The 22,325-nt window shown below is 45.8% G+C and overlaps 1 protein-coding gene across 1 annotated transcript in view; it reads right to left on the reverse strand.

Annotated features, from left to right (window-relative positions):
- Positions 1-1,053, reverse strand: part of LOC126994864 (ankyrin-3-like) — a 33,933-nt gene extending 32,880 nt beyond the window's left edge. Inside the window, exon 1 of the mRNA XM_050854124.1 lies at positions 1,005-1,053. Within this exon, the coding sequence (XP_050710081.1) occupies positions 1,005-1,053 (49 nt within the window). The remainder of the gene's footprint in view (positions 1-1,004) is intronic.
- Positions 1,054-22,325: the final 21,272 nt, after the last annotated feature.

A 22,325-nucleotide genomic window follows, 5' to 3' on the forward strand; every position in this document is an offset into this window, starting at 1 on the left:
AATGTGTTTGGAGAACTACCCTGGAATCCCAGTATACTCTCGGACATGTATGAGGTCAATTCAGGCAGTTATAGGTTTTTAAAAAAAATGTTTTTCTGCGTACGAGCAGGCAGCCACACAGAAGGGAAGGTGAGGGATGCAGACGGGCCAAGCTGCATGGCAGCCACGTGGTCAGACCAACATTGCCAGACTGTCGTACTCAGTCGCTTATATTTCCTGACTTCTTACCCCAAAACTGTCTTCTGGGCTCCAATAACGAAACTCATTTATAGTTATCGTTAAAAGAGTTAGATCCTGATGTTTCTTGGCAATAGTTAAGCATCAGAAACCGGTAAATACTATGGTCTGAGTACGATGACCTGGCAACAGTGGTTCATTCCCTTAACCCCTTTCATATTCAGCCTTCATTCCCTTACCACTAAACTACTACTATGACACCCTTCCTTCGATACAATCATTACCCCTCTCTTACCACCACCTCTATTACGACTTCTCCTCCCCTTTCAATCCAAACCCTCTTTCCAAGCCCCCTTACCCCTTCCCCTCCCTTCATCCCCTCTCACCCCCGATCCACTATCGGTTTCATTGCGTAGTCTTACATTAGCGAATAAACAAATGCTGGAGGGAGGAAGAGGAAGGTAAAGGGAGAAAGCGTCACTCATATCACAGCAGTGCCTCGTCATCTCTGGGTGGGGTTCACACTCCTTGACACCCTGACACACGCATTGACGAGTCTCTCACATGACGGTTCTTTCCTCCTTCCCCTCCAACTCTCCCGACCTCCAACCCTCCCTCTCTCCAACCTTCCTTTCATTTCTCCTCCCCCTCTCCTCACATCCGTCTTCAGACACAGAAAAGACCAAGACGGGGATGACGAATTTGCCCTAGTTTTTCCTCCATTATCCCCCCTTGTCCGAAATGACCCGATTGTGAATTAAAATTACAAAAAAATAATTAAATATCTTAGTATGTAAAAACGATTGAAGTAATTTCCAATAACTTACTTTGTACTTTCTCACTATTCGTGGGAGTACAGCTGAGCACCAGAGACATTCCTGCATATATTCAACAGTGTCTCTGCCAAAGAAAGTTTGCACGTGTTGCAAAATTTTCAATTTTTTACGTCTTTGTTTTTTAAGCTGTGTTCAGAACATATCCTTTCATATAATAAAAGTCTATAGCCTGAAAGAAATTGACATTAATAACTAACAAATGAGTACAAACAGAGCACTGATATGATTATTTGTTCATGATATATTAACCAGGAAAACTATGAAACGTCCAAATTCACCCCAGTTGACAGTACCCCAGAAGTTACAGGGATAAATGAGGATTGACTAACATCAAGAACAACTTGTTGCTTGCAGGTTGTCAAAAATGTGGTAATTCAGTTAGAAAGTTGTCCTCGTATGCCATAGAATTCTAATTTAGCTAACAGTCTTTGGTGGGGAACGTACGTTGTCGAAGGCTTTGGCAAAGACAAGTATTATGGCATCAACTTGTCTAATTTTGGGGTTGTTAAGGGACTGCAAAATGTTGTGTGTGGTCACAAGTAATTAAGTCTCGCACGAACGTTTGGGCCGAAAGCCGTGCTGACTGTCAGTCAGTATGTTTTGCCTATCAAAGCGGTCCATTATATGTCTATGAATTATATGTTCTAAAATTTTGCAGGAAACTGAGGCTAGCAAAATAGGGTGGGTTCTGTCTCCAGATTAAAAAAACTGGTGTCACATTTGCCAAAAGCCAGTCCTGAGGGAGTTCTCCGGTTTGAATGTCTGTGAGAATACAGGTAACTCTCGATTTACGCAAGTATTGTGTCCAACAATATTGGATATCTCGGTGATATGGATATTCTCTCTCTCTCTCTCTCTCTCTCTCTCTCTCTCTCTCTCTCTCTCTCTCTCTCTCTCTACTGAATGAAGTGAATATTTATTTTTCGATTGAAACCTACCTCTTGTTTGATTTACATTGTTTTAGATTTACGCGACCTCTTCGCATAAATCAAAAAACAATGTAAATCAAACAAGAGGTAGGTTTCAATCGAAAAATAAATATTCACTTCATTCAGTGGAGAGAGAGAGAGAGAGAGAGAGAGAGAGAGAGAGAGAGAGAGAGAGAGAGAGAGAGAGAGAGAGAGAGAGAGAGAGAGAGAGAGAGAGAATATCCATGTCACCGAGATATCCACTCAGGCACTCAGTCTCAGCCTCACTCGTGTGAGGAAAAAATGAGGAGCACCATGAGCGACTGGCTAGTATTGGTACCGGTACCGTACCGTATAGCTGGTACCGTGGTGCCCACCCCTATTGTTGAGTAGCGTGGCAGCGTGGGTGCTGTATTGCTGTTCAAGTGGCGCGCGGGAAGAACTGAGCTCAGCTGTGTGGCCGCGGCGCTGTGTGAGTCCAGTTGCGTGAGACATCTGGTGGCCACTCCATAAAATATCGCGTATAAGTGAAAACACGTGTAAATTAAACATTTATTTGGATTTTGGACCCCGCGTTATTTAAAAAACGCGTAAACCAAACTCACGTAAATCGAGTTACCTGTATAACCTGCAGGATAGGTGCAAGAATGCAAGCATTAGCTTTTAGGATCCTGCAGGGTATATTGTCTGGTCCAGTCGCTTTGTCAGTGTCAACCTCAGATAATAGTTTCTCAATTCCTTGGTTATTTAAATAGAGGGGAGGAATTGTTGGGTGTGGTGATGTTGGTATGTCTGGCAAGTTTGCATGTTCTTATGTAAAAACAGATTGGAATTGTTTGTTAAGTGTGCCGGCTTTATCTTGTGGGTGTGTGGCCAAGGAACCTTTGTATAGTAGTGTTGTAATTCGTGCGTGCTTTGAAGAAGCTGTAGAATTTCTTGTGGTTTTGTGTGTTGTTTGTGAGAAAAGTGGATGTGTATTTAGTTTCTGCTTGTTTAGTTTCTTTTTGTAGTGTTTTCTGTATGTTTTTGTAGTGTTCCCAGTGTTCTGTATCGTTGTAAACTTTTGCTGTGTTGTATGCAATTACCTCGTTTCTGTGTAGTCTTTTCAATTGTCTATTGTACCATGGTAATGACCAGTTTTGTGTGATAGTTTTCTTGGGTATGCGTTTGTCTATTGTCTCATGTATAAAGTCTCGTAGTCTGGTCCAATTTGCCTCAACAGAATTGGCCATTGGGTCTGTGTTGAGGAAAAAAGTCTCTAAAATCAGCTAAGTCTTGAGTTATGGCACCCATATCAGCTCTGTTGTATAAATAAATGTTCCTGGGTAGTTGTTTTTGTGTTGTTGGTCTAATGTTTGCATCAATGAGTACCATGTCATGGTCACTGAGACCTGGAAGTACTCGTGTACGTGTGAATAAAGAAGTATTGTTTGTGAGGACCAAGTATAGTGTACCGGATGTGACCCCATGTCTTATGCTAGGATTGTGTCTTCCTACACTGACCTGTGTGCGTGTTGGTTCATGTACGTTTGTGTAAGTGGGTGTGTGTTGATTATGTCAATAAAGTGTTCAAGTAAGTTTCTCCTATCAGTGTGTGGTAGTATACTGCCTTCGTGGGTGGGGTTGTCCTGTGTCGCCTATGTTGTCCAATTGATGTCAGGGAGATTGAATTCGCCAGCCAACCACATGTTTTTGGAGGGGTCAATTTTGAATAATGATTCGTCAAGGGTCTGCAGATATTCTAAGTTTGAATTTGGGGGAAGATAAAAAGATCCAATGAAGAGAGTTCTACAGCCCTGAAGTTGTACTTTAATCCAAATAATTTCTGAGTCCACGTTTAGTTATGTGCCTGGAGTCACTACTAGTTCCTGCTTTGTCGCAATGAGGACTCCACCGTGGTTATTGTCCATTCTGTCTTTTCTGTGTAGGGTCATATTATAGGGACTGTACGTCAGGAAGACTTCACTGTTTTTTTATGTCAGGATTGAGCCAAGTCTCTGTCCCTATAACAATATCTGGGTCATAAGTCAGGAGGGTTTGATGAAAGGCGGCTCTTTAGTTAGTGATGCTACGGAAGTTGATGATAAGGGCACGGAGGGAAGTGACCCCTTGGTGGTGGAGGCATGTGTGGAAGTGCTAGTGGTGGATGACGGGTAGTTTAGGATAGAGGATCTATTGGGGATGGTGATGGGAGTTATAGATAGGGAACAGGATCTATTGTGGGAATGATTAGGTGTGGAATGGTTTGGGTGAATAGGGGGAGTGGACGATGTCTGGGGATTGCCTGTTGTCAAGTCTTCATGTCGGTTCTGAGTGGGGGAGGAATTGTCCAAATTGTCACTACCCAACGGTCGGGTGATCCTATCTAACGATGATGTAGTGATGGGAGATGTGTGTGCTGGCGGGGATGATGTGGTGTCTAAGGAGCTGAATTTATTGTTATTAGGTAAAGGTGAATGGAAAAGAGAGAAAGGAAAAATTGGGTGCCCCACAGTCCCAGCAGATCCACGAGAGGCTTCAACCCTCCAATCCGTTGAACGCCGCCATGAAGCCCCCCACACAGTTGACATGATACCAGCCACTATGCAGGGAAACCTCACAGCAGCGGTCACACTGGATGGCCCGCTGGCCCCATTTGACCGCTCGCCGGCACAGCTGGCAAGGGTACTTAGGGGCACGGGGGCCAGTGTTGATCAGAGCCCCAGTGTCACCACACATCATCAAAAGCAACAGGGCACTACGAAAATTAGCAATCTTAAAAGTTTTAAATTTATTTGTCCCCAGGGAACTGTCCAGGGACCCTAACAAGTGTGTGTAAGTGTTTGTGTACATGTACATAAAAAACATAAGAACATAGGGAGACTGCAAGAGGCCTACACAGGGCAGCTCCAGATTCCCCCCCACTACCACCTGTCATCTTCATCCATGTAGCTATCCAGTCGACTCTTAAAACAAGCTATCGTCCCTGCACTAACTATGTGATTGCTTAGTCTATTCCATTCCCACGCCACCCTATTACTACATAAGAACATAAGAACATAAGAACGCAGGAGTCTACAAGAGGCCGGTAGGCCTGTACGAGGCAGCTCCTTTGACCCTAAGCTCCCGTGTATCTAACCCCACCTAATATCGCTGTCCATGAATTTATCTAGTCTATTTTTGAATGTGACAATTGTATTGGCACTCACCACATGACTGCTAAGCCTATTCCACTCATCCACCACCCTGTTAGTAAACCAATTTTTGCCTATGTCCCTCTTGAATCTGAATTTATCCAGTTTAAACCCGTTACTTCGTGTCCTACCCGGTTCTCTTACCAACAAAACCTTATGAATGTCTCCCTTATTAAAGCCCTTCATCCATTTATAAACCTCGATCATGTCTCCACGCACCCTTCGCCTTTCTAGAGAATGCAAGTTTAACTGTTTGAGTCTTTCCTCGTATGGCAAGTTTCTCAACCCCTGAATCATCTTAGTCATTCTCCTCTGCACCGATTCTAACATTTTGATATCCATTCTATAGTAAGGTGACCAGAACTGAACCGCATAGTCAAGATGAGGTCTAACTAATGCTAAATATAGTTTGAGGAAGACTTCGGGGCTTCTGTTGCTTACGCTCCTTGAAATAAATCCCGGTACCCTATTAGCTCGATTTCTAGCTTGAATGCATTGTGCCCTTGGACGGAGATCAGAGCTCACTAAGACCCCTAAATCCCTCTCGCATCCAGACCTACTTATGAGAGTGTCATTTAAGCAATAGTTATGTGAGGGGTTGTTCCTACTGTTGTGCCGGAAGCTTCCCCCGGCGACCATAGGCCTCTAGAAGGCTCCCGGAGAAACGAGCAAAGGGGCGGGGAGCAAGGCGAGCCGTCCGCGCCCCACGGGGCGCGGCCAGGCGCCAGGCGGGAAGTGTTGCCAACTCGCATATATTTTTGCTACATGTTCTTGTATGATCTGAAATATACTGTAATATTCTAGACTGTACTGTTCTGGATATATATAGGAGAAGAGGGCGAGAGAGGGCCAGTCCCAGTCATAGTAAACTAGTGGTAAGTGAAGAGTCCGAGTGAAGTGTACTACTAAAGAAGAATATTAAACTACAGAAGTTGTGCAAAGTGTTTACATATCTCCCTCCCACGGAGTCTCCTAACGGCGACACGGAACCCAAGTAACACGTCCGGCATTACACTGGTGTCAGGAGTGTAGGCATTTGTTTTTCGCCATGGAGACTCGTTCCCAAGCTGCCCAGAGGGACGACATGTTGACTGAACTTTTGGAAGCCTTGAGACTACAGGGGGAGAAACAAGAAAGAGCACAGCAACAACAAGAAAGAGCACAGCAACAACAAGAAAGAGCACTCCAGGAACTCAAAGAACAACAAGAAAAAGCACACCAAGAACTCAAAGAACAACAAGAAAGAACACTCCAAGAACTCAAAGAACAACAAGAAAAAGCACAGCAACAACAAGAAAGAGCACAGCAACAACAAGAAGGAACACTCCAAGAACTCAAAGAACAGCTAGAAGATCGCTTTACGGGATTACAGCTACAGCTAAAAGCAGTACAAGATGGAAGTGAATCAGTGCGAAGAGAAATGACTGATGTGACCACGAACTTGGGACAACGCCTGATATAATTTTTTTTTTTTTTTTTTTTTTACAGCAAAGGAGACAGCTCAAGGGCACAAAAAAGTAAACATTAATAAAAAAAAAAGCCCGCTACTCGCTGCTCCTAAAAAGAATCCAAAGAGGTGGCCGAAAGATAAGTCAGTTTCGGGAGGAGAGGTGTCCTGATACCCTCCTCTTGAAAGAGTTCAAGTGGTAGGCAGGAGGAAATACAGATGAAGGAAGATTGTTCCAGAGTTTACCAGCGTGAGGGATGAAAGAGTGAAGATGCTGGTTAACTCTTGCATAAGGGGTTTGGACAGTATAGGGATGAGCATGAGTAGAAAGTCGAGTGCAGCGGGGCCGCGGGAGGGGGGGAGGCATGCAGTTAGCAAGTTCAGAAGAGCAGTCAGCGTGGAAATATCGATAGAAGTGGAGAAAGAACACACAAATCTTCAACAAGAGATGGAGGTGGTACGGGAGACGACACACAAAGAAATACTAGAAGTAAGTGACAGAGTGAAGGCCCTTGAAGACTGCTTGGCTGGAAACGGACAGCCAATGCCTGCAGGGGCTAGTTGTACCCAAGATGCTTCTCCTACGCAAGTCCGGGGTAGTTTGAGCCCTGTTTCGCCTGAGTTTATCCCCGCAAGAAGTTCCGCCAGCCCCATGGGTCTGCTGGGTTCGCCTGTTAGAAAGAAGCCTCAGGAGTTTGATGGCAAGGTCTCCTGGGAGGCTTACCGCGCTCAGTTTGAGCTGTTGGCAGCTCGGAACGGATGGGATGACCAAGAGTGCGCGGTACAGCTGGCCACTAGCCTGAAAGGGGCGGCGCTGGAGGTCCTTGCTCAGCTCGACAATGCGACAAAGGGCAGCTACAGCGGGCTGGCACAGGCGCTGGAGCAACGATATGGGACCAAGCACCAGAACGAGCTCTTCAGGGTTAGGTTCAGAACCCGCAACAGGAGGCGCAACGACCAGTCTGTCCTGTACATGCCCCGAAGATATCAGTGTGCAGGAGAACCACCATGACAAGCTGCCAAGTGGAGGGCAAGGTTGACGGAGTGTTGTGGCCTGTGGTCGTCGACACAGGCTCGGAACGCACATTGGTGCGGCCTGACGTGGTGAGTCATCGTCGGCTTCCTAAGACGCCGCATCGACTGTGCGGAGTCACAGGACACTACGCAGAGCTCAGAGGCCCAGTGGACGTGAAGTTTGAGCTCGGAGGAAAGGAAGAGTTCCTCTCTGTGTACGTGGCCGACATGGATGACCCCTGCATCCTAGGTATGGATTATCTTGTCTCCCACAGGTGCGAGCTTGACTTCCGCGCTAAGCAGCTGACTGTAAGAGGAAGGAGGGTGCCACTGACGACTGTGAACAAGGAAGACCTGCCAGTGACGGTCAAGCGCACCACCATTATTCCTCCGAGGTCGGAGATGCTGTTACCCTGTCAAATTACGGGTGCCTCCCCGGCTAGCCTGTGTGTGGTAGAGAGTGGAAGTCGATGCCCGGTAGAAAACGGGGTGATTGTAGGCAGTACTTTGGTAGACCCTGCTGCAGCGGAAGTGCCTGTCGTCGTGGCCAATGTCTCCTTCAGCCCAAAGAAAATAAAACAAGGGACCATGGTGGGATTGTGCCAAGAGATCGACCAGAAACCAAGAACCTGTGTCTGCAGGAGAACCCTGACGAAGCCCCAGGAGGAGCTGCCTGACTACCTGCGCGACCTGTTTGACAGGAGCTCCAAGTGTCTAGAGGAACCCCAAGTGGAACAGCTCAGGGAGCTTCGTGAGAAATGCAGATGTGTTTTCCACAGGAGACCTGGACTTGGGGTGTACGGACCTGGTAGAGCACCACATCGACACAGGTAGCCACCGCCCAGTGAAGCAAGCTCCTCGAAGGATGGCACCAGCCCGTCGCAAGGAGATGGATGAGGTAATGAATGATCTCCGGCAACAAGGGTTAATCGAGCGGTCCAGCAGCCCGTGGGCGTCTGCTGTAGTGCTCGTCAGGAAAAAGGACGGTTCCCTCAGGTGCTGCGTGGACTACCGAGCCCTCAACGATCTCACCATCAAGGATTCATACCCACTCCCACGGATCGACGACACGCTCGACGCCTTGGTGGGCTCCAAGTGGTTTTCAACACTGGATATGAAGTCTGGGTATCACTAAGTCAAAATGGCGGAACAGGACAAAGAGAAAACAGCCTTCTCCTACGGTCAAGGCCTGTGGCAGTTTAAGGTCATGCCCTTTGGCCTGTGCAACGCGCCGGCCACGTTTGAGCGGCTGATGGAGAGGGTGCTGGAGGGACTTCACTGGAAGACGGCACTCATCTACCTCGACGACGTGATTGTCTTTGGCCAGACCTTCGAGCAGGAGATGGAAAGGCTATCAGAGGTTTTCGCCCGGTTTAGAGCTGCACACCTTAAGCTCAGCCCGAAGAAATGCTGTCTGTTCCAAAAGGAGGTCCAATACTTGGGACACATCGTGAGCGAGTCTGGAGTACGCACTGATCCTGAGAAGGTGGCTGCGGTAAGGGACTGGCCGACACCCACCAACGTGAAGGAGCTGCGGAGCTTCCTCGGGTTGTGCTCATACTACCGCAGGTTTGTGAAAGGCTTCGCTACGATTGCTGCACCACTGCACCTCCTGACGAAGAAGCAAGTTTGAGTGGACAGCGGAAACTCAGGTTGCCTTTGAGAAGCTCAAGGAGGCCCTCATCAGCTCGCCCGTACTCACCTACCCAGACCCCTCTAAGCCTTTTATACTGGATTGTGATGCCAGTGATGAGGGGATTGGTGGAGTGCTATCTCAGGCATGTGCCGACATGGAACGGGTTGTGGCCTACTTCAGCAAGAAGCTCACCCCAGCCGAGAAAAACTATTGCGTGACCCGGAAAGAACTCCTGGCAGTAGTCAAGAGCCTTGACTTTTTCCATGCTTACCTGTACGGTGCAACTTTCATCATCCGCACGGATCACGCTGCATTGCGGTGGCTGAAGTCACTGAAAAACCCTGAGGGCCAGCTTGCTCGCTGGATAGGTAAACTAGAGCAGCATCACTACACTATTGTGCACCGATCTGGACTAACACACGGTAACGCGGACAGCTTGAGCCGGCGCCCATGCCTACCGGAGTGTCAACATTGCCTCCAGAGGGAAAGCGTCCAGAATATGTGCCGCCGCACTACAGTGGAACAGACAGCGGAGGTGCCATGGGAAGACTTGGGAAAACTGCAGCGGGAGGACCGAGATCTGAGACCAATTATGGAGTGGCTGAGTCAGTCGTCAACGCGACCTGGGTGGGAAGTAATCTCGAGAGAAAGCCCTACCACCAAGAATTACTGGACTCAGTGGGACACTCTTCGGATAGACGACGGGGTGTTGCAGCGACGCTGGGTCTCTCATGATGGTCTTGACCACTACTGGTCCACGGTGTTACCTGTGAAGTCCCGGGAAGGCGTCTTGAAAGAAATGCACGACAGCATCACCAGCGGACACCTAGGGGTAAAGAAGACACTGAGTCGCCTGCGCCAAAGGTTCTACTGGGTTGGCATGAGGAAGGACGTGGAAGAATGGTGTCACGCGTGTGAGGTGTGCTGTGCAAAGAAGGGCCCCAAGAGGCGTCACCGTGCCCCACTGCAACTATACCAGGTTGGAGCCCCCATGGAACGGGTGGCAGTGGATATAGCAGGACCCTTGCCTCTGACGACGAACGGAAATAGGTACATCTGTGTCACAATGGATTACTTCACCAAGTGGCCGGAAGCCTACGCCATCCCTGACCAGGAAGCCACTACCATCGCCAAGGTTTTGGTGGAGGAGTTCTTCTGTCGCTTCGGTGTGCCTAACGAGCTCCATTCCGACCAGGGAAGGAATTTTGAGTCAACAGTCCTTGCTGAGTGCTGCAAGCTTCTGGGTATCAAGAAGACCCGGACCACCCTCTGCACCCACAGTCAGATGGAATGGTGGAGAGGTTTAATTGGACGTTGGGCCAGGAGTTGGCCAAGCAGTGCAACAATGATCAGTCTTCATGGGATCAGAAGCTGCCTGCGCTTCTCATGGCCTACAGGTCTGCCGCCCACGAGACTACGGGGTATTCACCGGCAAAGCTGATGTTTGGACGTGAGCTGCGATTGCCGGTGGACCTACTGACAGGAAGGCCTCCTGGGGAAAGCCTTCCAAGGGACGCCTCCAGTTTTGCCCGTCAACTAGAGGAACGGCTGGAAGAGGTGCACCATCAAGTCCGAGGTGCCTTGAAGTTCTCCGGGGAGGCCATGAAGCGCGGTTACAATATGAGGGCAAGCCACGTTGACTTCAAGGAAGGAGACCGAGTCTGGCTTTACAACCCGCAGAGGAAGAAAGGACAGTCTCCGAAGTTACAGAGCCCCTGGGAAGGCCCTTACACTGTGCTAGAACGCCTCTCCGACGTGACTTACCGAATCCGGAGAACGGAAAAGACCAAGCCGAAAGTTGTCCACGTCAACCGCCTATGGAGGTACCACGGTCCGGGAAACTACATCTAGAACAACTACAGACACCCAGCAGCCGACGAAAACGCAAGGGACGTCCAGGACCAAGAGGAGGTCGACGACGACGTAGGCCTCCGGGCCCTTTCAGCCGAGGGAGATAACCTCCCGGCTTCGGCAGATGTTCCAGGGACACCCCAAGAAGCGGACGACGACGAGGCGCACCAGGAGACAGACGCGCAGGAGGCAACGAACAGAAGACAGAGACAACGCAGGCGTCCACAGCGATACGACGATTATTATGTTTTTGATTAATTCTCTTATGTTTGTACATAGTTAAGTGTGTGATCGGGACGATCACAATTAAGAGGGGGGGATAGTGTTGTGCCGGAAGCTTCCCCCGGCGACCATAGGCCTCTAGAAGGCTCCCGGAGAAACGAGCAAAGGGGCGGGGAGCAAGGCGAGCCGTCCGCGCCCCACGGGGCGCGGCCAGGCGCCAGGCGGGAAGTGTTGCCAACTCGCATATATTTTTGCTACATGTTCTTGTATGATCTGAAATATACTGTAATATTCTAGACTGTACTGTTCTGGATATATATAGGAGAAGAGGGCGAGAGAGGGCCAGTCCCAGTCATAGTAAACTAGTGGTAAGTGAAGAGTCCGAGTGAAGTGTACTACTAAAGAAGAATATTAAACTACAGAAGTTGTGCAAAGTGTTTACATATCTCCCTCCCACGGAGTCTCCTGACGGCGACACGGAACCCAAGTAACACGTCCGGCATTACACTACCTACACTCAGAATACTGCACCTCCCTACATTGAACTCCATCTGCCATTTATCCGCCCAGTCATATAATCTGTTGAGTTCACCTTGGAGAATACTAGCGTCCTGATCCGACTCAATTACTCTACCGATCTTGGTATCATCTGCAAATTTACTAACATCACTACTAATTCCTGTATCTAAGTCATTGATATAAATAATAAACAAAAGTGGACCTAATACTGAACCTTGTGGGACCCCACTCGTAACACATCCCCAGTCAGATCTTTTACCATTGATTTGCACTCTTTGCTTCCTATTGCTAAGCCACGCCTTGACCCAGTTCAAAACTTTACCCTCTACTCCGTGAGCCTGTAATTTAAGCAACAGTCGTTGGTGAGGAACTTTGTCAAACGCTTTACTAAAATCAAGATAGATTACATAATAATTTTCATCTCTGTCAATCGCCTCAAATACTTTATTGTAGAAGGACAAGAGATTGGTGAGGCATGACCTACCTTTTGTGAACCCATGCTGCGAGTCGTGAATTAAGCTATGTTTCTCTAAATGCTCCCGAATGTTCCTGGCTATTATGGACTCCAGCATCTTCCCTATAACCGATGTTAAGCTAATTGGGCGATAGTTTGAAGCAGCTGACCTGTCCCCCTTTTTAAAATCGGCGTCACATTAGCTACTTTCCATAGGCTCGGCACATAGCCAGTATTTACCGACATCTTAAAGATGTCGGTTAGTGGGTCACTGATTACATCACCTAACTCCTTTAATACCCTCGGAAATATCCCGTCAGGACCTGGCGACTTGTTCTTCTTAAGCTTATCTATCTCATCCTGAACTACTTGTCTGGTAATGATTATATCCCTCAATTTATCGCCATCCCCGCCCTCGTACACCTGAACTCTTTCCGGTATAGTCGTTCGATCCTCCTGTGTGAATACTGAAAGGAAGTAGTCGTTTAACAATGTGCTCATATTTTCGTAATTTTCTACTAGCTCCCCTGTGTTTGTTTTCAGCGGTCCAATTTTCTCCCGTGTTTTTGTTCTATACATCTGAAAGAAGCCCTTAGGATTACTTTTCGCCTCATTTGCTAGTTTGATCTCATAGTTCTTTTTTGCTATCCTGGTGTTTTTCTTAACTAATCTAGATAGTTCGACGTACCGGCCCCTGAGATGTGTTTCCCCATTCTTTATTTTCTGATAAATTCCCTTCTTTAACCCAATCTCGTGTTTTAGTCCACGAGTCATCCACTTAGGATCATTGTTTTCTTTTCTAAGTGTTCGCTATGGTATATGCTGTTCTTGCCCCTCTACTATTACTCTAACTAAATTATTGTAAGACATTTCTACCTGGTTCTCCTGGCTCTCCAATCCGCAGTTCTGGCCCTCATGAATCCCTAAATTATCCCAGTTTACCCCTTCAAGATGTCTTCGAAGCCCCTCGTAGTTTGCTCTTCTAAAATCTGGCACTAACACTGGGTTTGGTTCGGGTTACCGCTCAGTCTAAGCTAAAACGAACCGTTCTGTGATCACTATTTCCTAACTCTCCGCCCACCTCCAACTCCACGTAGCAAGTTCCCATTATTGGTTAGGACTAAGTCTAATATGTTATCTCCTCTGGTAGGCTCAGTAACTACCTGCTTAAGGAAATTATCTTGTATAACTTCAAGAAAGTCCTCGGCTTCCAGGTCACCCACTAGATCTTCTCAGTCTATATTCCAATAATTAAAGTCCCCCATTACGCAGACATTTCTACTCATACTCGCCCTGCCAATCTCCTGTAGTAATATACTCGTGTCCTGCCTGTTAAGGTTGGGTGGCCTGTATATAACTCCTAGAGTTAGTTTTTCTTTCCCTTTGTAAACGTCCACCCAAACTGATTCTGAGTCCATGTTAGTTTTGACTGAGTTGTTAACTAAACATTTAAGTGAGTCTTTAACATATAGCGCAACTCCACCTCCCTTTCTGCCCCTTCTGTCTTTGTGAAACATCTGATAACCCGTTATTTCAAATTCTGATCTAAAATTTCTATTAGCAGTGTCTATCCATGTCTCAGTGATCGCTATTATGTCAAAATTTTCTGAACAAGCTTCACCCCTTAGTAAGTCTATCTTGTTTCTGAGGCTCCTGCTGTTAGTATAGAAGATTCTTAGCCCGTCCTCTGTTACTCCCCTAGAATTACTTCTAAGCTGCCTGGTTATATTATGAGCTAGATGTCCCCTCCCATTACTCCTCCCATTGCTCCCATTACTCCTCCCCCCCTCGCCTATACTAAAAAGTCCCTCAGGGTACCAAGTGCTCGCTCAAGGGAGTCTGAGAGAGCCTCAACACCCTTGAACGTCAAGTGTATCCCGTCACGGGCGTAGAGGGCGTCGTTGCCAAAGAAGAGGTCTCAATTGTCGACGAACAGCCACCCATTGCGCCCGCAGTGCTCAGCAAGTCTGCTGTTCACTGCTATCGCCCAAAACCAATGCTTGCCTATTTCCCTCCTATACTTTTTCTAATTTAAATCCATTACTGCATGTTCTATTCTGCTGGCTAATTCTCAGTACTTTACTTATATCGCCTTTGTTGTAACCCTTGACCCATTTGAATACTTCTATCAGATATCCCCGCACTCTTCGTCTTTCAGCCTATCTTGATATGGGACGTTCCTGAGCCCCTGAAACATCTTGGTCATCCTCCTTTGAACTGATTCTAGCAAGTTGTTGTCCATTCTGTAGTGTGGGCACCAAAACTGGACAGCATAATCTAAGTGTGGCCTAACTAATGCTAAATAGAGTCTGAGGATGACCTCTGCACTTTTGTTGGTTACCATCCTGTTAATAAAGTCTAATACCCTGTTAGCCCTATTCCTTGCACTAATCTCCACTTTGGCCCTGAAAATGTGCTTGTCCATGTTAACACATCTCATACCCACAAATGGTAATTCAAATCCCAGTAGTCTGGCAGAGATTCTCTTACCCTCAGCAGTGGCTTCCTCCACAGTAGTGGCAGTGAGACCTTAAGTATAATTGAGTGTTTACGCTTCTCTCTCTCATTCAGCTCAATTACCTCCTTCCTGACTAAGTCTTGGGTAACATTTGAGGAGACCTGATTATCCAATCTTTGGGCAAGACCAGACATCTGTTGGACCAAGGAACCAACACTTGCAGCAAGATTTCGTACAGTCATAAACAACTGAGAGAGAGCAGCCTTATCCATAGCAGCACCATCCTGGCCACTGCCACCACCACCACCAGGATGCGTCTCCACCCGACACTTACGGCCGTACCATAAGGCAGCCTCCTCGCCTATAGAAGCTCTTCGGCCAATTTCTCATACCATAATCTTCGAGGGGCCCTCTCCGTAAGCGAAGGAAAGGTGTTGAGGGGCGAAATTGTTGGAATCTGGCAAGGGGTCGAGATAGGCACATCTTCGTAAGCCCCTTCGCATATTTTATACATCAATTCTGCATTTCTCTCATTAATATAGTAATAAATGATCCAGGAATTATAATAAAACGTATTGATCTAATATGAATCTGCAAAAGTTTTTTTTTAAATAAATTACTTAAAATTTTGTTAAAGACTTTAGGGTTGTATCCAGTGGCGTACCGAGGGGGGGGGCATGGGGCCATGCCCCCCCCCCCCCTTTTGCAAAGAAAAATAATAATGAATAAATAAATGTTACAGGAAAATAATAGGAATATGTACATTAGTATTACGATTACAAATGTGTGTGTGTTTGTGTGTGCGTGTGTGTGTGTGTGTGTGTGTGTGTGTGTGTGGAGTTCTCAGTGGCAATTGAGGACTGAGTTATTTCCTTTGGTTTTGTTTTTTTGTTTTGAGTTAAGTTAAATGTTGGGTGGTAAAACAAATTAGAAGGGGGTGTTTGTTTTGTGAGCAGGGGAGACAGGAAGAAGAGAGCTCAATGCTGTGACCAGAGTTTGTTTTGCTTTTGTTTTGGGTTAATTAAATTGTTAAACGAAATTAGCAATAGCGGGGTGTTTGGGTGTTTAGTGCAAGGGGGACACGGAGAAGAAAGAATACGAGATTGGGATGGCTCTGGCAGAGAGAGGGAGCTGAGTCGTAAAGGTGCTTCTCTCCTTATTGCCTCGAAGTCGTAAGTGTGCCTTCTCTCCTTATTGCCTCTCATGTTTACTTGATTTTAGGTGTAAGATGCAGTCAAAGTGATTGGAGGACTATATAATTATACTGTAGAGGCACCAAGTGAATTTGTCTGGTGACAGTGGTGAGTATGTAATAATTGATTCTGTATTATGACGGGGAGAGTGGCAGGCGACGTGAGATGCGTATGGGACCTGCAAGGTCGACCTTTGCCGCTATATTACCACCTTCAATGACCGTTTTGTGCTTGACAGTGGACAGTGTAGAGTGGCTAAGTAACTATTGTATGTTCAGCACTTTAACAATGGAGCTGCTGAGTTGAATAAGAGCAGGTGATCTATTTTGAGAAACATTCATTGACGACGTAGGCTCACGTGGCCGTACCCTATTCCTGTTATCCGTATAATATTTTCTGACCTCAAATTCCAAATTTCTGAAAATTATGATTGATAGACTTCATTTTCTGTTTATGTAGTACTCTTTTACCATAGCGTGTGTCATTTCTTGAATTCGAGCAGGCTTGGGATTTGTGCCTTTCCATTCTTTACATATTTCCTCCTTGGTCACAAAACGCCAGAAAACGCTTCTCGTACGTACTCTATCTGGTGTAAGAAAGTCACCACTGACTCGGCTGATGCCCCGGATAATTCAGTTAATCAGGTAGGTAAATAATGAAATAATGATTAAGAACAATTACTGCAAAACACGTTAGGTGAAGAATCAGCAGCCAAGCCTAATCTAAAGCAATAAGTGACCCAGGTTTTCTCATGAGTTTGGAAGTGCTCACCTCAGTTCTAAGTGTCACTAAACCCTTGCCAGAAAAGCTGCAGGGGTCACAACAAGAACTGATGGGTGCTCTTGGAAGTGTACAGAGCTACATAGATGCATTTCAGTCCTATCGTGATGGAAATAAGTTCAACCAACTTTTCGCCCAAGCTGAGGAAAGGTACGGAGATATCAACCAGAAGCCTTGAACAATCAGTGGTCATCAGAAACATAATTAAGGCTAAACCTCCAACAGCAACTCCATAGGAGTACTATCGAAGAGCTATTTTTCTCCCATTTTCGGACACTGCTATAGCACAACTCAGGGAAAGGTTTGCATCTAAACACATTACGAGTTTTTTGTTGGGAAATCTTGTTCCCTCTCTTTCAGCTGATACTGATTTTAGTGAACTGAAGGAGGCAGTTGAATTTTATGGAAAATTTCTTGATGGAGATGGAGATCTCGTTGAAGATGAATATCTACGGGGGCAGAGTTATTGGAAGCGTCATGAATCTCATGAGAGGTCAGAGCAAGTTGATGAGACATTGGGATGTGCCAAAAAATTGGGCACATATTCAAAATTTTCCACCTTATTGCAATTTTTTCAACCCTACTTGTTAGCACTTCCACCAATGAGCGATCGTTTAGTGCCCTTAAAATGCTTAAAACATACCTTGGGAACCCAATGAGTGAAATTCGTTTAAATGGACTGGCCTTACTTTGTCTATTGTGACACAAATCTTGATCATGAAGTCCTTGATGAATTTGAACGTAAGAACAGACGCATAAATTTGAGATAAACCAGTTTCAATATATTGTTGTGAACAGTAACTAATCTAATTCATCTAGTCAATTTTTATTTTATATTCATAAAATACCTGACCCAGTTTCCATGTATCTTGTAAAAATATGTATTACAGCACCAGCCTGTATAAACGAAAAATATACATTTTATATGAATATAACTTTTTTTTTTCCTTGCCAGTATATTACTTTATTTATCAGAACATGTAGTTCTAAAGTAAGCAGTGTTGTTTCGAGGGTAAATTTTTGCAGTCCAAATTACATACTTGTAACAAGATTTTAAAAGTAATGTTCGCTCAAGTAACATAAAATTAGTACTTTTAAGATTATTTAAATCTCCCAGATTTATGTTGTACTTATATGCTACCAACAAACTTCTAAAATGTACAATGTATGTATATGTATGTATCAATGCAGGTATGTATAAAAAATAATAAATTTACCCTAGCGATCTAACCTCAAGCTGAGGGATCCTTTGCAATGTATGGGATCGCAGAAAAAAATATATATATATATATATATATATATAAAAATATATATATATAGATATATATATATATATATATATACATATATATATATATATATATATACATATATATATATATATATATATATATATATATATATATATATATATATATATATATATATATATATATATATATATATATATATATCTATATATATTGGCCCCCCCTTTTCAATTTTCTGGGTACACCACTGATTGTATCATGATTTTTAACCCTTGCCGAGTTGCCGTGTCAACACGCCTCCTTGGTCAACTCAAGGAGCTAGGTAGTCTTCTCCTATAACTCCGATGGGGCTCGAGCACTCTTCTAACAGCTCCTTGCTTGACGGGATGGTAGCGAGGGGCAGAGAAGTGATAACGCTGGGCACATGTGGACTCCCTGGCTGTGTGCGTGGAGAGAGGTGGAAACCAAGGGGTGCTGACGTCACTCCCCACCCCCTATAGGCCTCCCCTCTCATAGCCCTAGTGGAAACACGGGCCGCGCAGGGATGCCAACCCTATCACTCACGTAATATGTTCCCAATTATACCTATATTTGCCTTTCAATCAACCATTTTCTTCGTGATTATACATTGAAAAATATGTATGATTACAATAATATATGTAAAATCCTTCTATTATCAATATTTCCGTGTAGAGATGTTTACAGAGGCTACCAACACAACTCAGAAGAAGCTCTAGCGGAGGAAGGGACCGGGATCACCTTATAGTATCCCACAGAAAGGGGAAACCGTTTAAGGGAAGAGGAGGAGGAAGATTTAGGGCCTGCCTAATGGTGCGGCCATTAGTACACACATACCGTACCTCAAACCACCACCATCTCCCTCACTTACTACTGCAGCTATGGAAGCCTCAGAAATACCCATACACTGTGGGGTGGGGTGAAACCATTGAGGGCAATCATCACAACCAACAGCTTCATCACCAACCTGAAGAGAACAGAGACCGCAGGCACAGGAACCATCATCTGCCTCGCCGGTGTTGACAACAGCTGGTGGGCTGGCCACCCGTGAACCACCTGCACCGCGACCTCTTCCAAGTCAAGCAATCCTACCACCACCACCTCTACCTCTCCTACCAGTGGGCATGGCTCAATAGGTAGGTACTCAGGTACACAGGTATATGAAGGGCAGAGGCAATCAGCCTTGAGGTGCTCCACAGAGTGCGCGATCACGGACCCAGCGCACAGACGTCCGCTCTCTGATGATGATCATTAAGGAATTGTAGAAGTAATTTAAAAGATTGATAAAACAAGACAGCCACAACAATAGCAATACTTATCAATAACGATGAAATGGCGTGAATATGGCAGGGAAGAACACAAACACAAAAAATGAAGCGGGAAGGGGAAGGGTGGGACACGTCCGACTCCATGGGAAGACCGCACAACAACCCAATCCTCATCACCAAGGGGATTCCTCTTGTCGCCTGCTGCATCCTCCTCTTTTCTTGTTCCCTTATCTTCCTTCTTCCACTCTCTCCTTGTTCTAACCTGGCACGCGTCACACACAAACCATATGTCCGTACACTTGACCTTCATGTGCCCGTGCTTTGCCGCGCCCTTCACCACCACGCAGCCAACATGGTACCAGTCATCATATTTTTCACAGCTCACTCCCTTACTCCCGGCTGTGATCTCCTTCTGGCACTTCGCACAGTCACTGCTGAACATTTTCCTTGTCCACGGTGTGTTCCTTGTTTTTCCTATAAAATGGTTTTAGTGTGCTGCACGTACCTCCGCGCGTTTCCTCCTGCCGCTGCTTTGAAGAGTAAACCAAACATGACGGAGACTGGCAGAGGGAGCGGGTATTAAGTTTGTACGGGCGTACCGCCGGGAACAGCAACAAATGGACTTCCCAGGGGCCCAGTAAACACTCAAATTAATTCATAATATACTGGATGTATATAGATATACATATGAATATTAACCCAAAGGGGAGATGTAATGCCGGGATGTGAAGGCAGGAGAAGAAACTTAGAAGTATAATAAGGAAAAGACGTAGGGCAAGTCATTATAAGTGATTACAAGCAGTTATAAGTGAGCATAAGTAGTTATGAGTAATTATAAGTCACTATAAGGCCATCATAGATATGTAAGAAATTTTAAGTAGGTATCCTTGATCACAACCTATAGCATAACACATCCCCCCCCCATCAGACTACAATTACACTATATTGCTCAATACCCCACGCCAAGATTGTCCCGCCAGAAATTCCACGTCTGCCGTCCCTCCCTTTCCTCCCCTTCCCCCTTACCAGCGCCCGCACTTAGGAAGTGTTGCCAGCCCTTGCTTGTCAATGCCCTATCAGTTAAAGTCATCCACCCTTGCATAGATTTTTTCCGCTGCTTCACATGTAATTTCATCACCTTGCACGTTAAGAGACCGTACCCATATATAAACTACCCTAATCTTCCCTTCATTTTGAATTAAACCGTAATAGATTATAAATCAGCTACTTGGCCCCTTTGACCGCGCTACGGGGCCGCCCCAGGGCGGGTATAAAAACTCAGGGTAGCGTTTTCCCGGGCATAACTCGCCGCTCACCCGCTGTGTTTACAGGTTCTGGCGGCCCACTCCCTGCACACACACACACACACCACATACACCCACACGAACCCGTGATTCTTCCCGATGTGTTCTTTTAGTTGTTAACCTCAGAACTCCTCTCTTCTTTTCGTGATAGGGTAGGAAGAAGGAGACCCCCCTTGAGCGTTCCTGGAGCCTTAAGGGGTAGGAACGGGGACTCAACCCCCCCATAATCCCTTTCTTTATCCCCTATCGCGGAAGGTGCTATGTGAGTATCTGGGCGTATTACTGTTAATCTGTGGTTTATCTCTAGAGTAAGAAGTGTTAGTGAAATAGGGGACTGCATGTTTTGTCGTTTCGACGGAAATTGTTTATCGCTGTGTACGGGCCTCCCCGGAAGTGTAAAGTCCCCCTCCCTGAGTTTTTTTTCATATATCATATATACATGGTCTTGCAATAGATGTACACCCGCGCAAGGGTAAAGTTTTAAGAACATAAGAACATAGGGAAACTGCAAGAGGCCGGGTGGCCTACACAGGGCAGCTCCAGATTCCCCCCCCACTACTCACGGTGGGTGAGGTGTAGTTACAGGGGTTACAGGTAGAGGCTTGATCCTCGTTATACCGGCGGTACTGGGCACGCATTCAGTACCCCGTCACCTTACTGCACCCACACCTCACTGCCACCTGTCGTCCTCGTCCATGTAGCTATCCAGTCTACTCTTAAGTTGCTGAGTCTATTCCATTCCCCCACCACCATATTACTAAACCAATGCTTGCCTATATCTCTCCTAAATCTATACTTTTCTAATTTAAATCCATTACTGCGAGTTCTATACTGCTGGCTAATTCTCAGTACTTTACTTATATCGCCTTTGTTGTAACCCTCGACCCATTTGAATACTTTTATCAGATCTCCCCGCACTCTTCGTCTCTCTAGTGAATGTAAGTTTAGATGTTTCCGCCTATTTTGATATGGGAGGTTCCTCAGCCCCTGAATCATCTCTCCCCGCACTCTTCGTCTCTCTAGTGAATGTAAGTTTAGATGTTTCCGCCTATTTTGATATGGGAGGTTCCTCAGCCCCTGAATCATCTTGGTCATCCTCCTCTGAACTGATTCTAGCAAGTTGATGTCCATTCTGTAGTGTGGGCACCAAAACTGGACAGCATAATCTAGGTGTGGCCTAACTAACGCTAAATAGAGTCTGAGGATGACCTCTGCACTCCTGTTGGTTACCGTTATGTTAATAATTCGTAGAGAATCATCAACCATGTTTTCATTACCATTGTGAGAGGAGAAACTAGAACTCAGTCGTGTGTCCATTCGCCCACTTTTGTCAGTTTCGGGAAAATCGTGCCTTCAATTAGCTGTTAACTGTAAACCGTGTCGTCAGTTATGACTATGTATACCTTCTAAACTAAGTCTCACATGAATAAATGTACCAACCCCTATTTATAGGCCTTTATTTCTTATATCTTCTCCCCGTCGTGAGTTTTGTCCGGCCGGTTTTGTAGTTAAAATACATTTTTACCGCCTCGAGTCTTCCCCGCTCACCACGTTACCCCCTGCCCAAGGGATCAGAGTCTCGCTCTGGGTTACTTTATCCCCTAATTAAATCCTCAGTCCTTTATATACATATACTTTAAGGTTCCCAGTGAGCTACCGGTGACATAGTTCGTCGGTAGATTTTTGGGTGGTGGCAGCAAAACTAACCCCAGGGTGAGTCCCCCTTGTTTTCTCCAGATACCCATTAGTTGAATTTTCTTTTAACATCATTTAGTGCCCCGAATCTCCGGGCACGACAGAGAGACGAGAATTCACCA

The sequence above is a fragment of the Eriocheir sinensis genome, unplaced genomic scaffold (assembly GCF_024679095.1).
Source record: "Eriocheir sinensis breed Jianghai 21 unplaced genomic scaffold, ASM2467909v1 Scaffold9, whole genome shotgun sequence".
Taxonomy (NCBI): Eukaryota; Metazoa; Arthropoda; class Malacostraca; order Decapoda; family Varunidae; genus Eriocheir; species Eriocheir sinensis.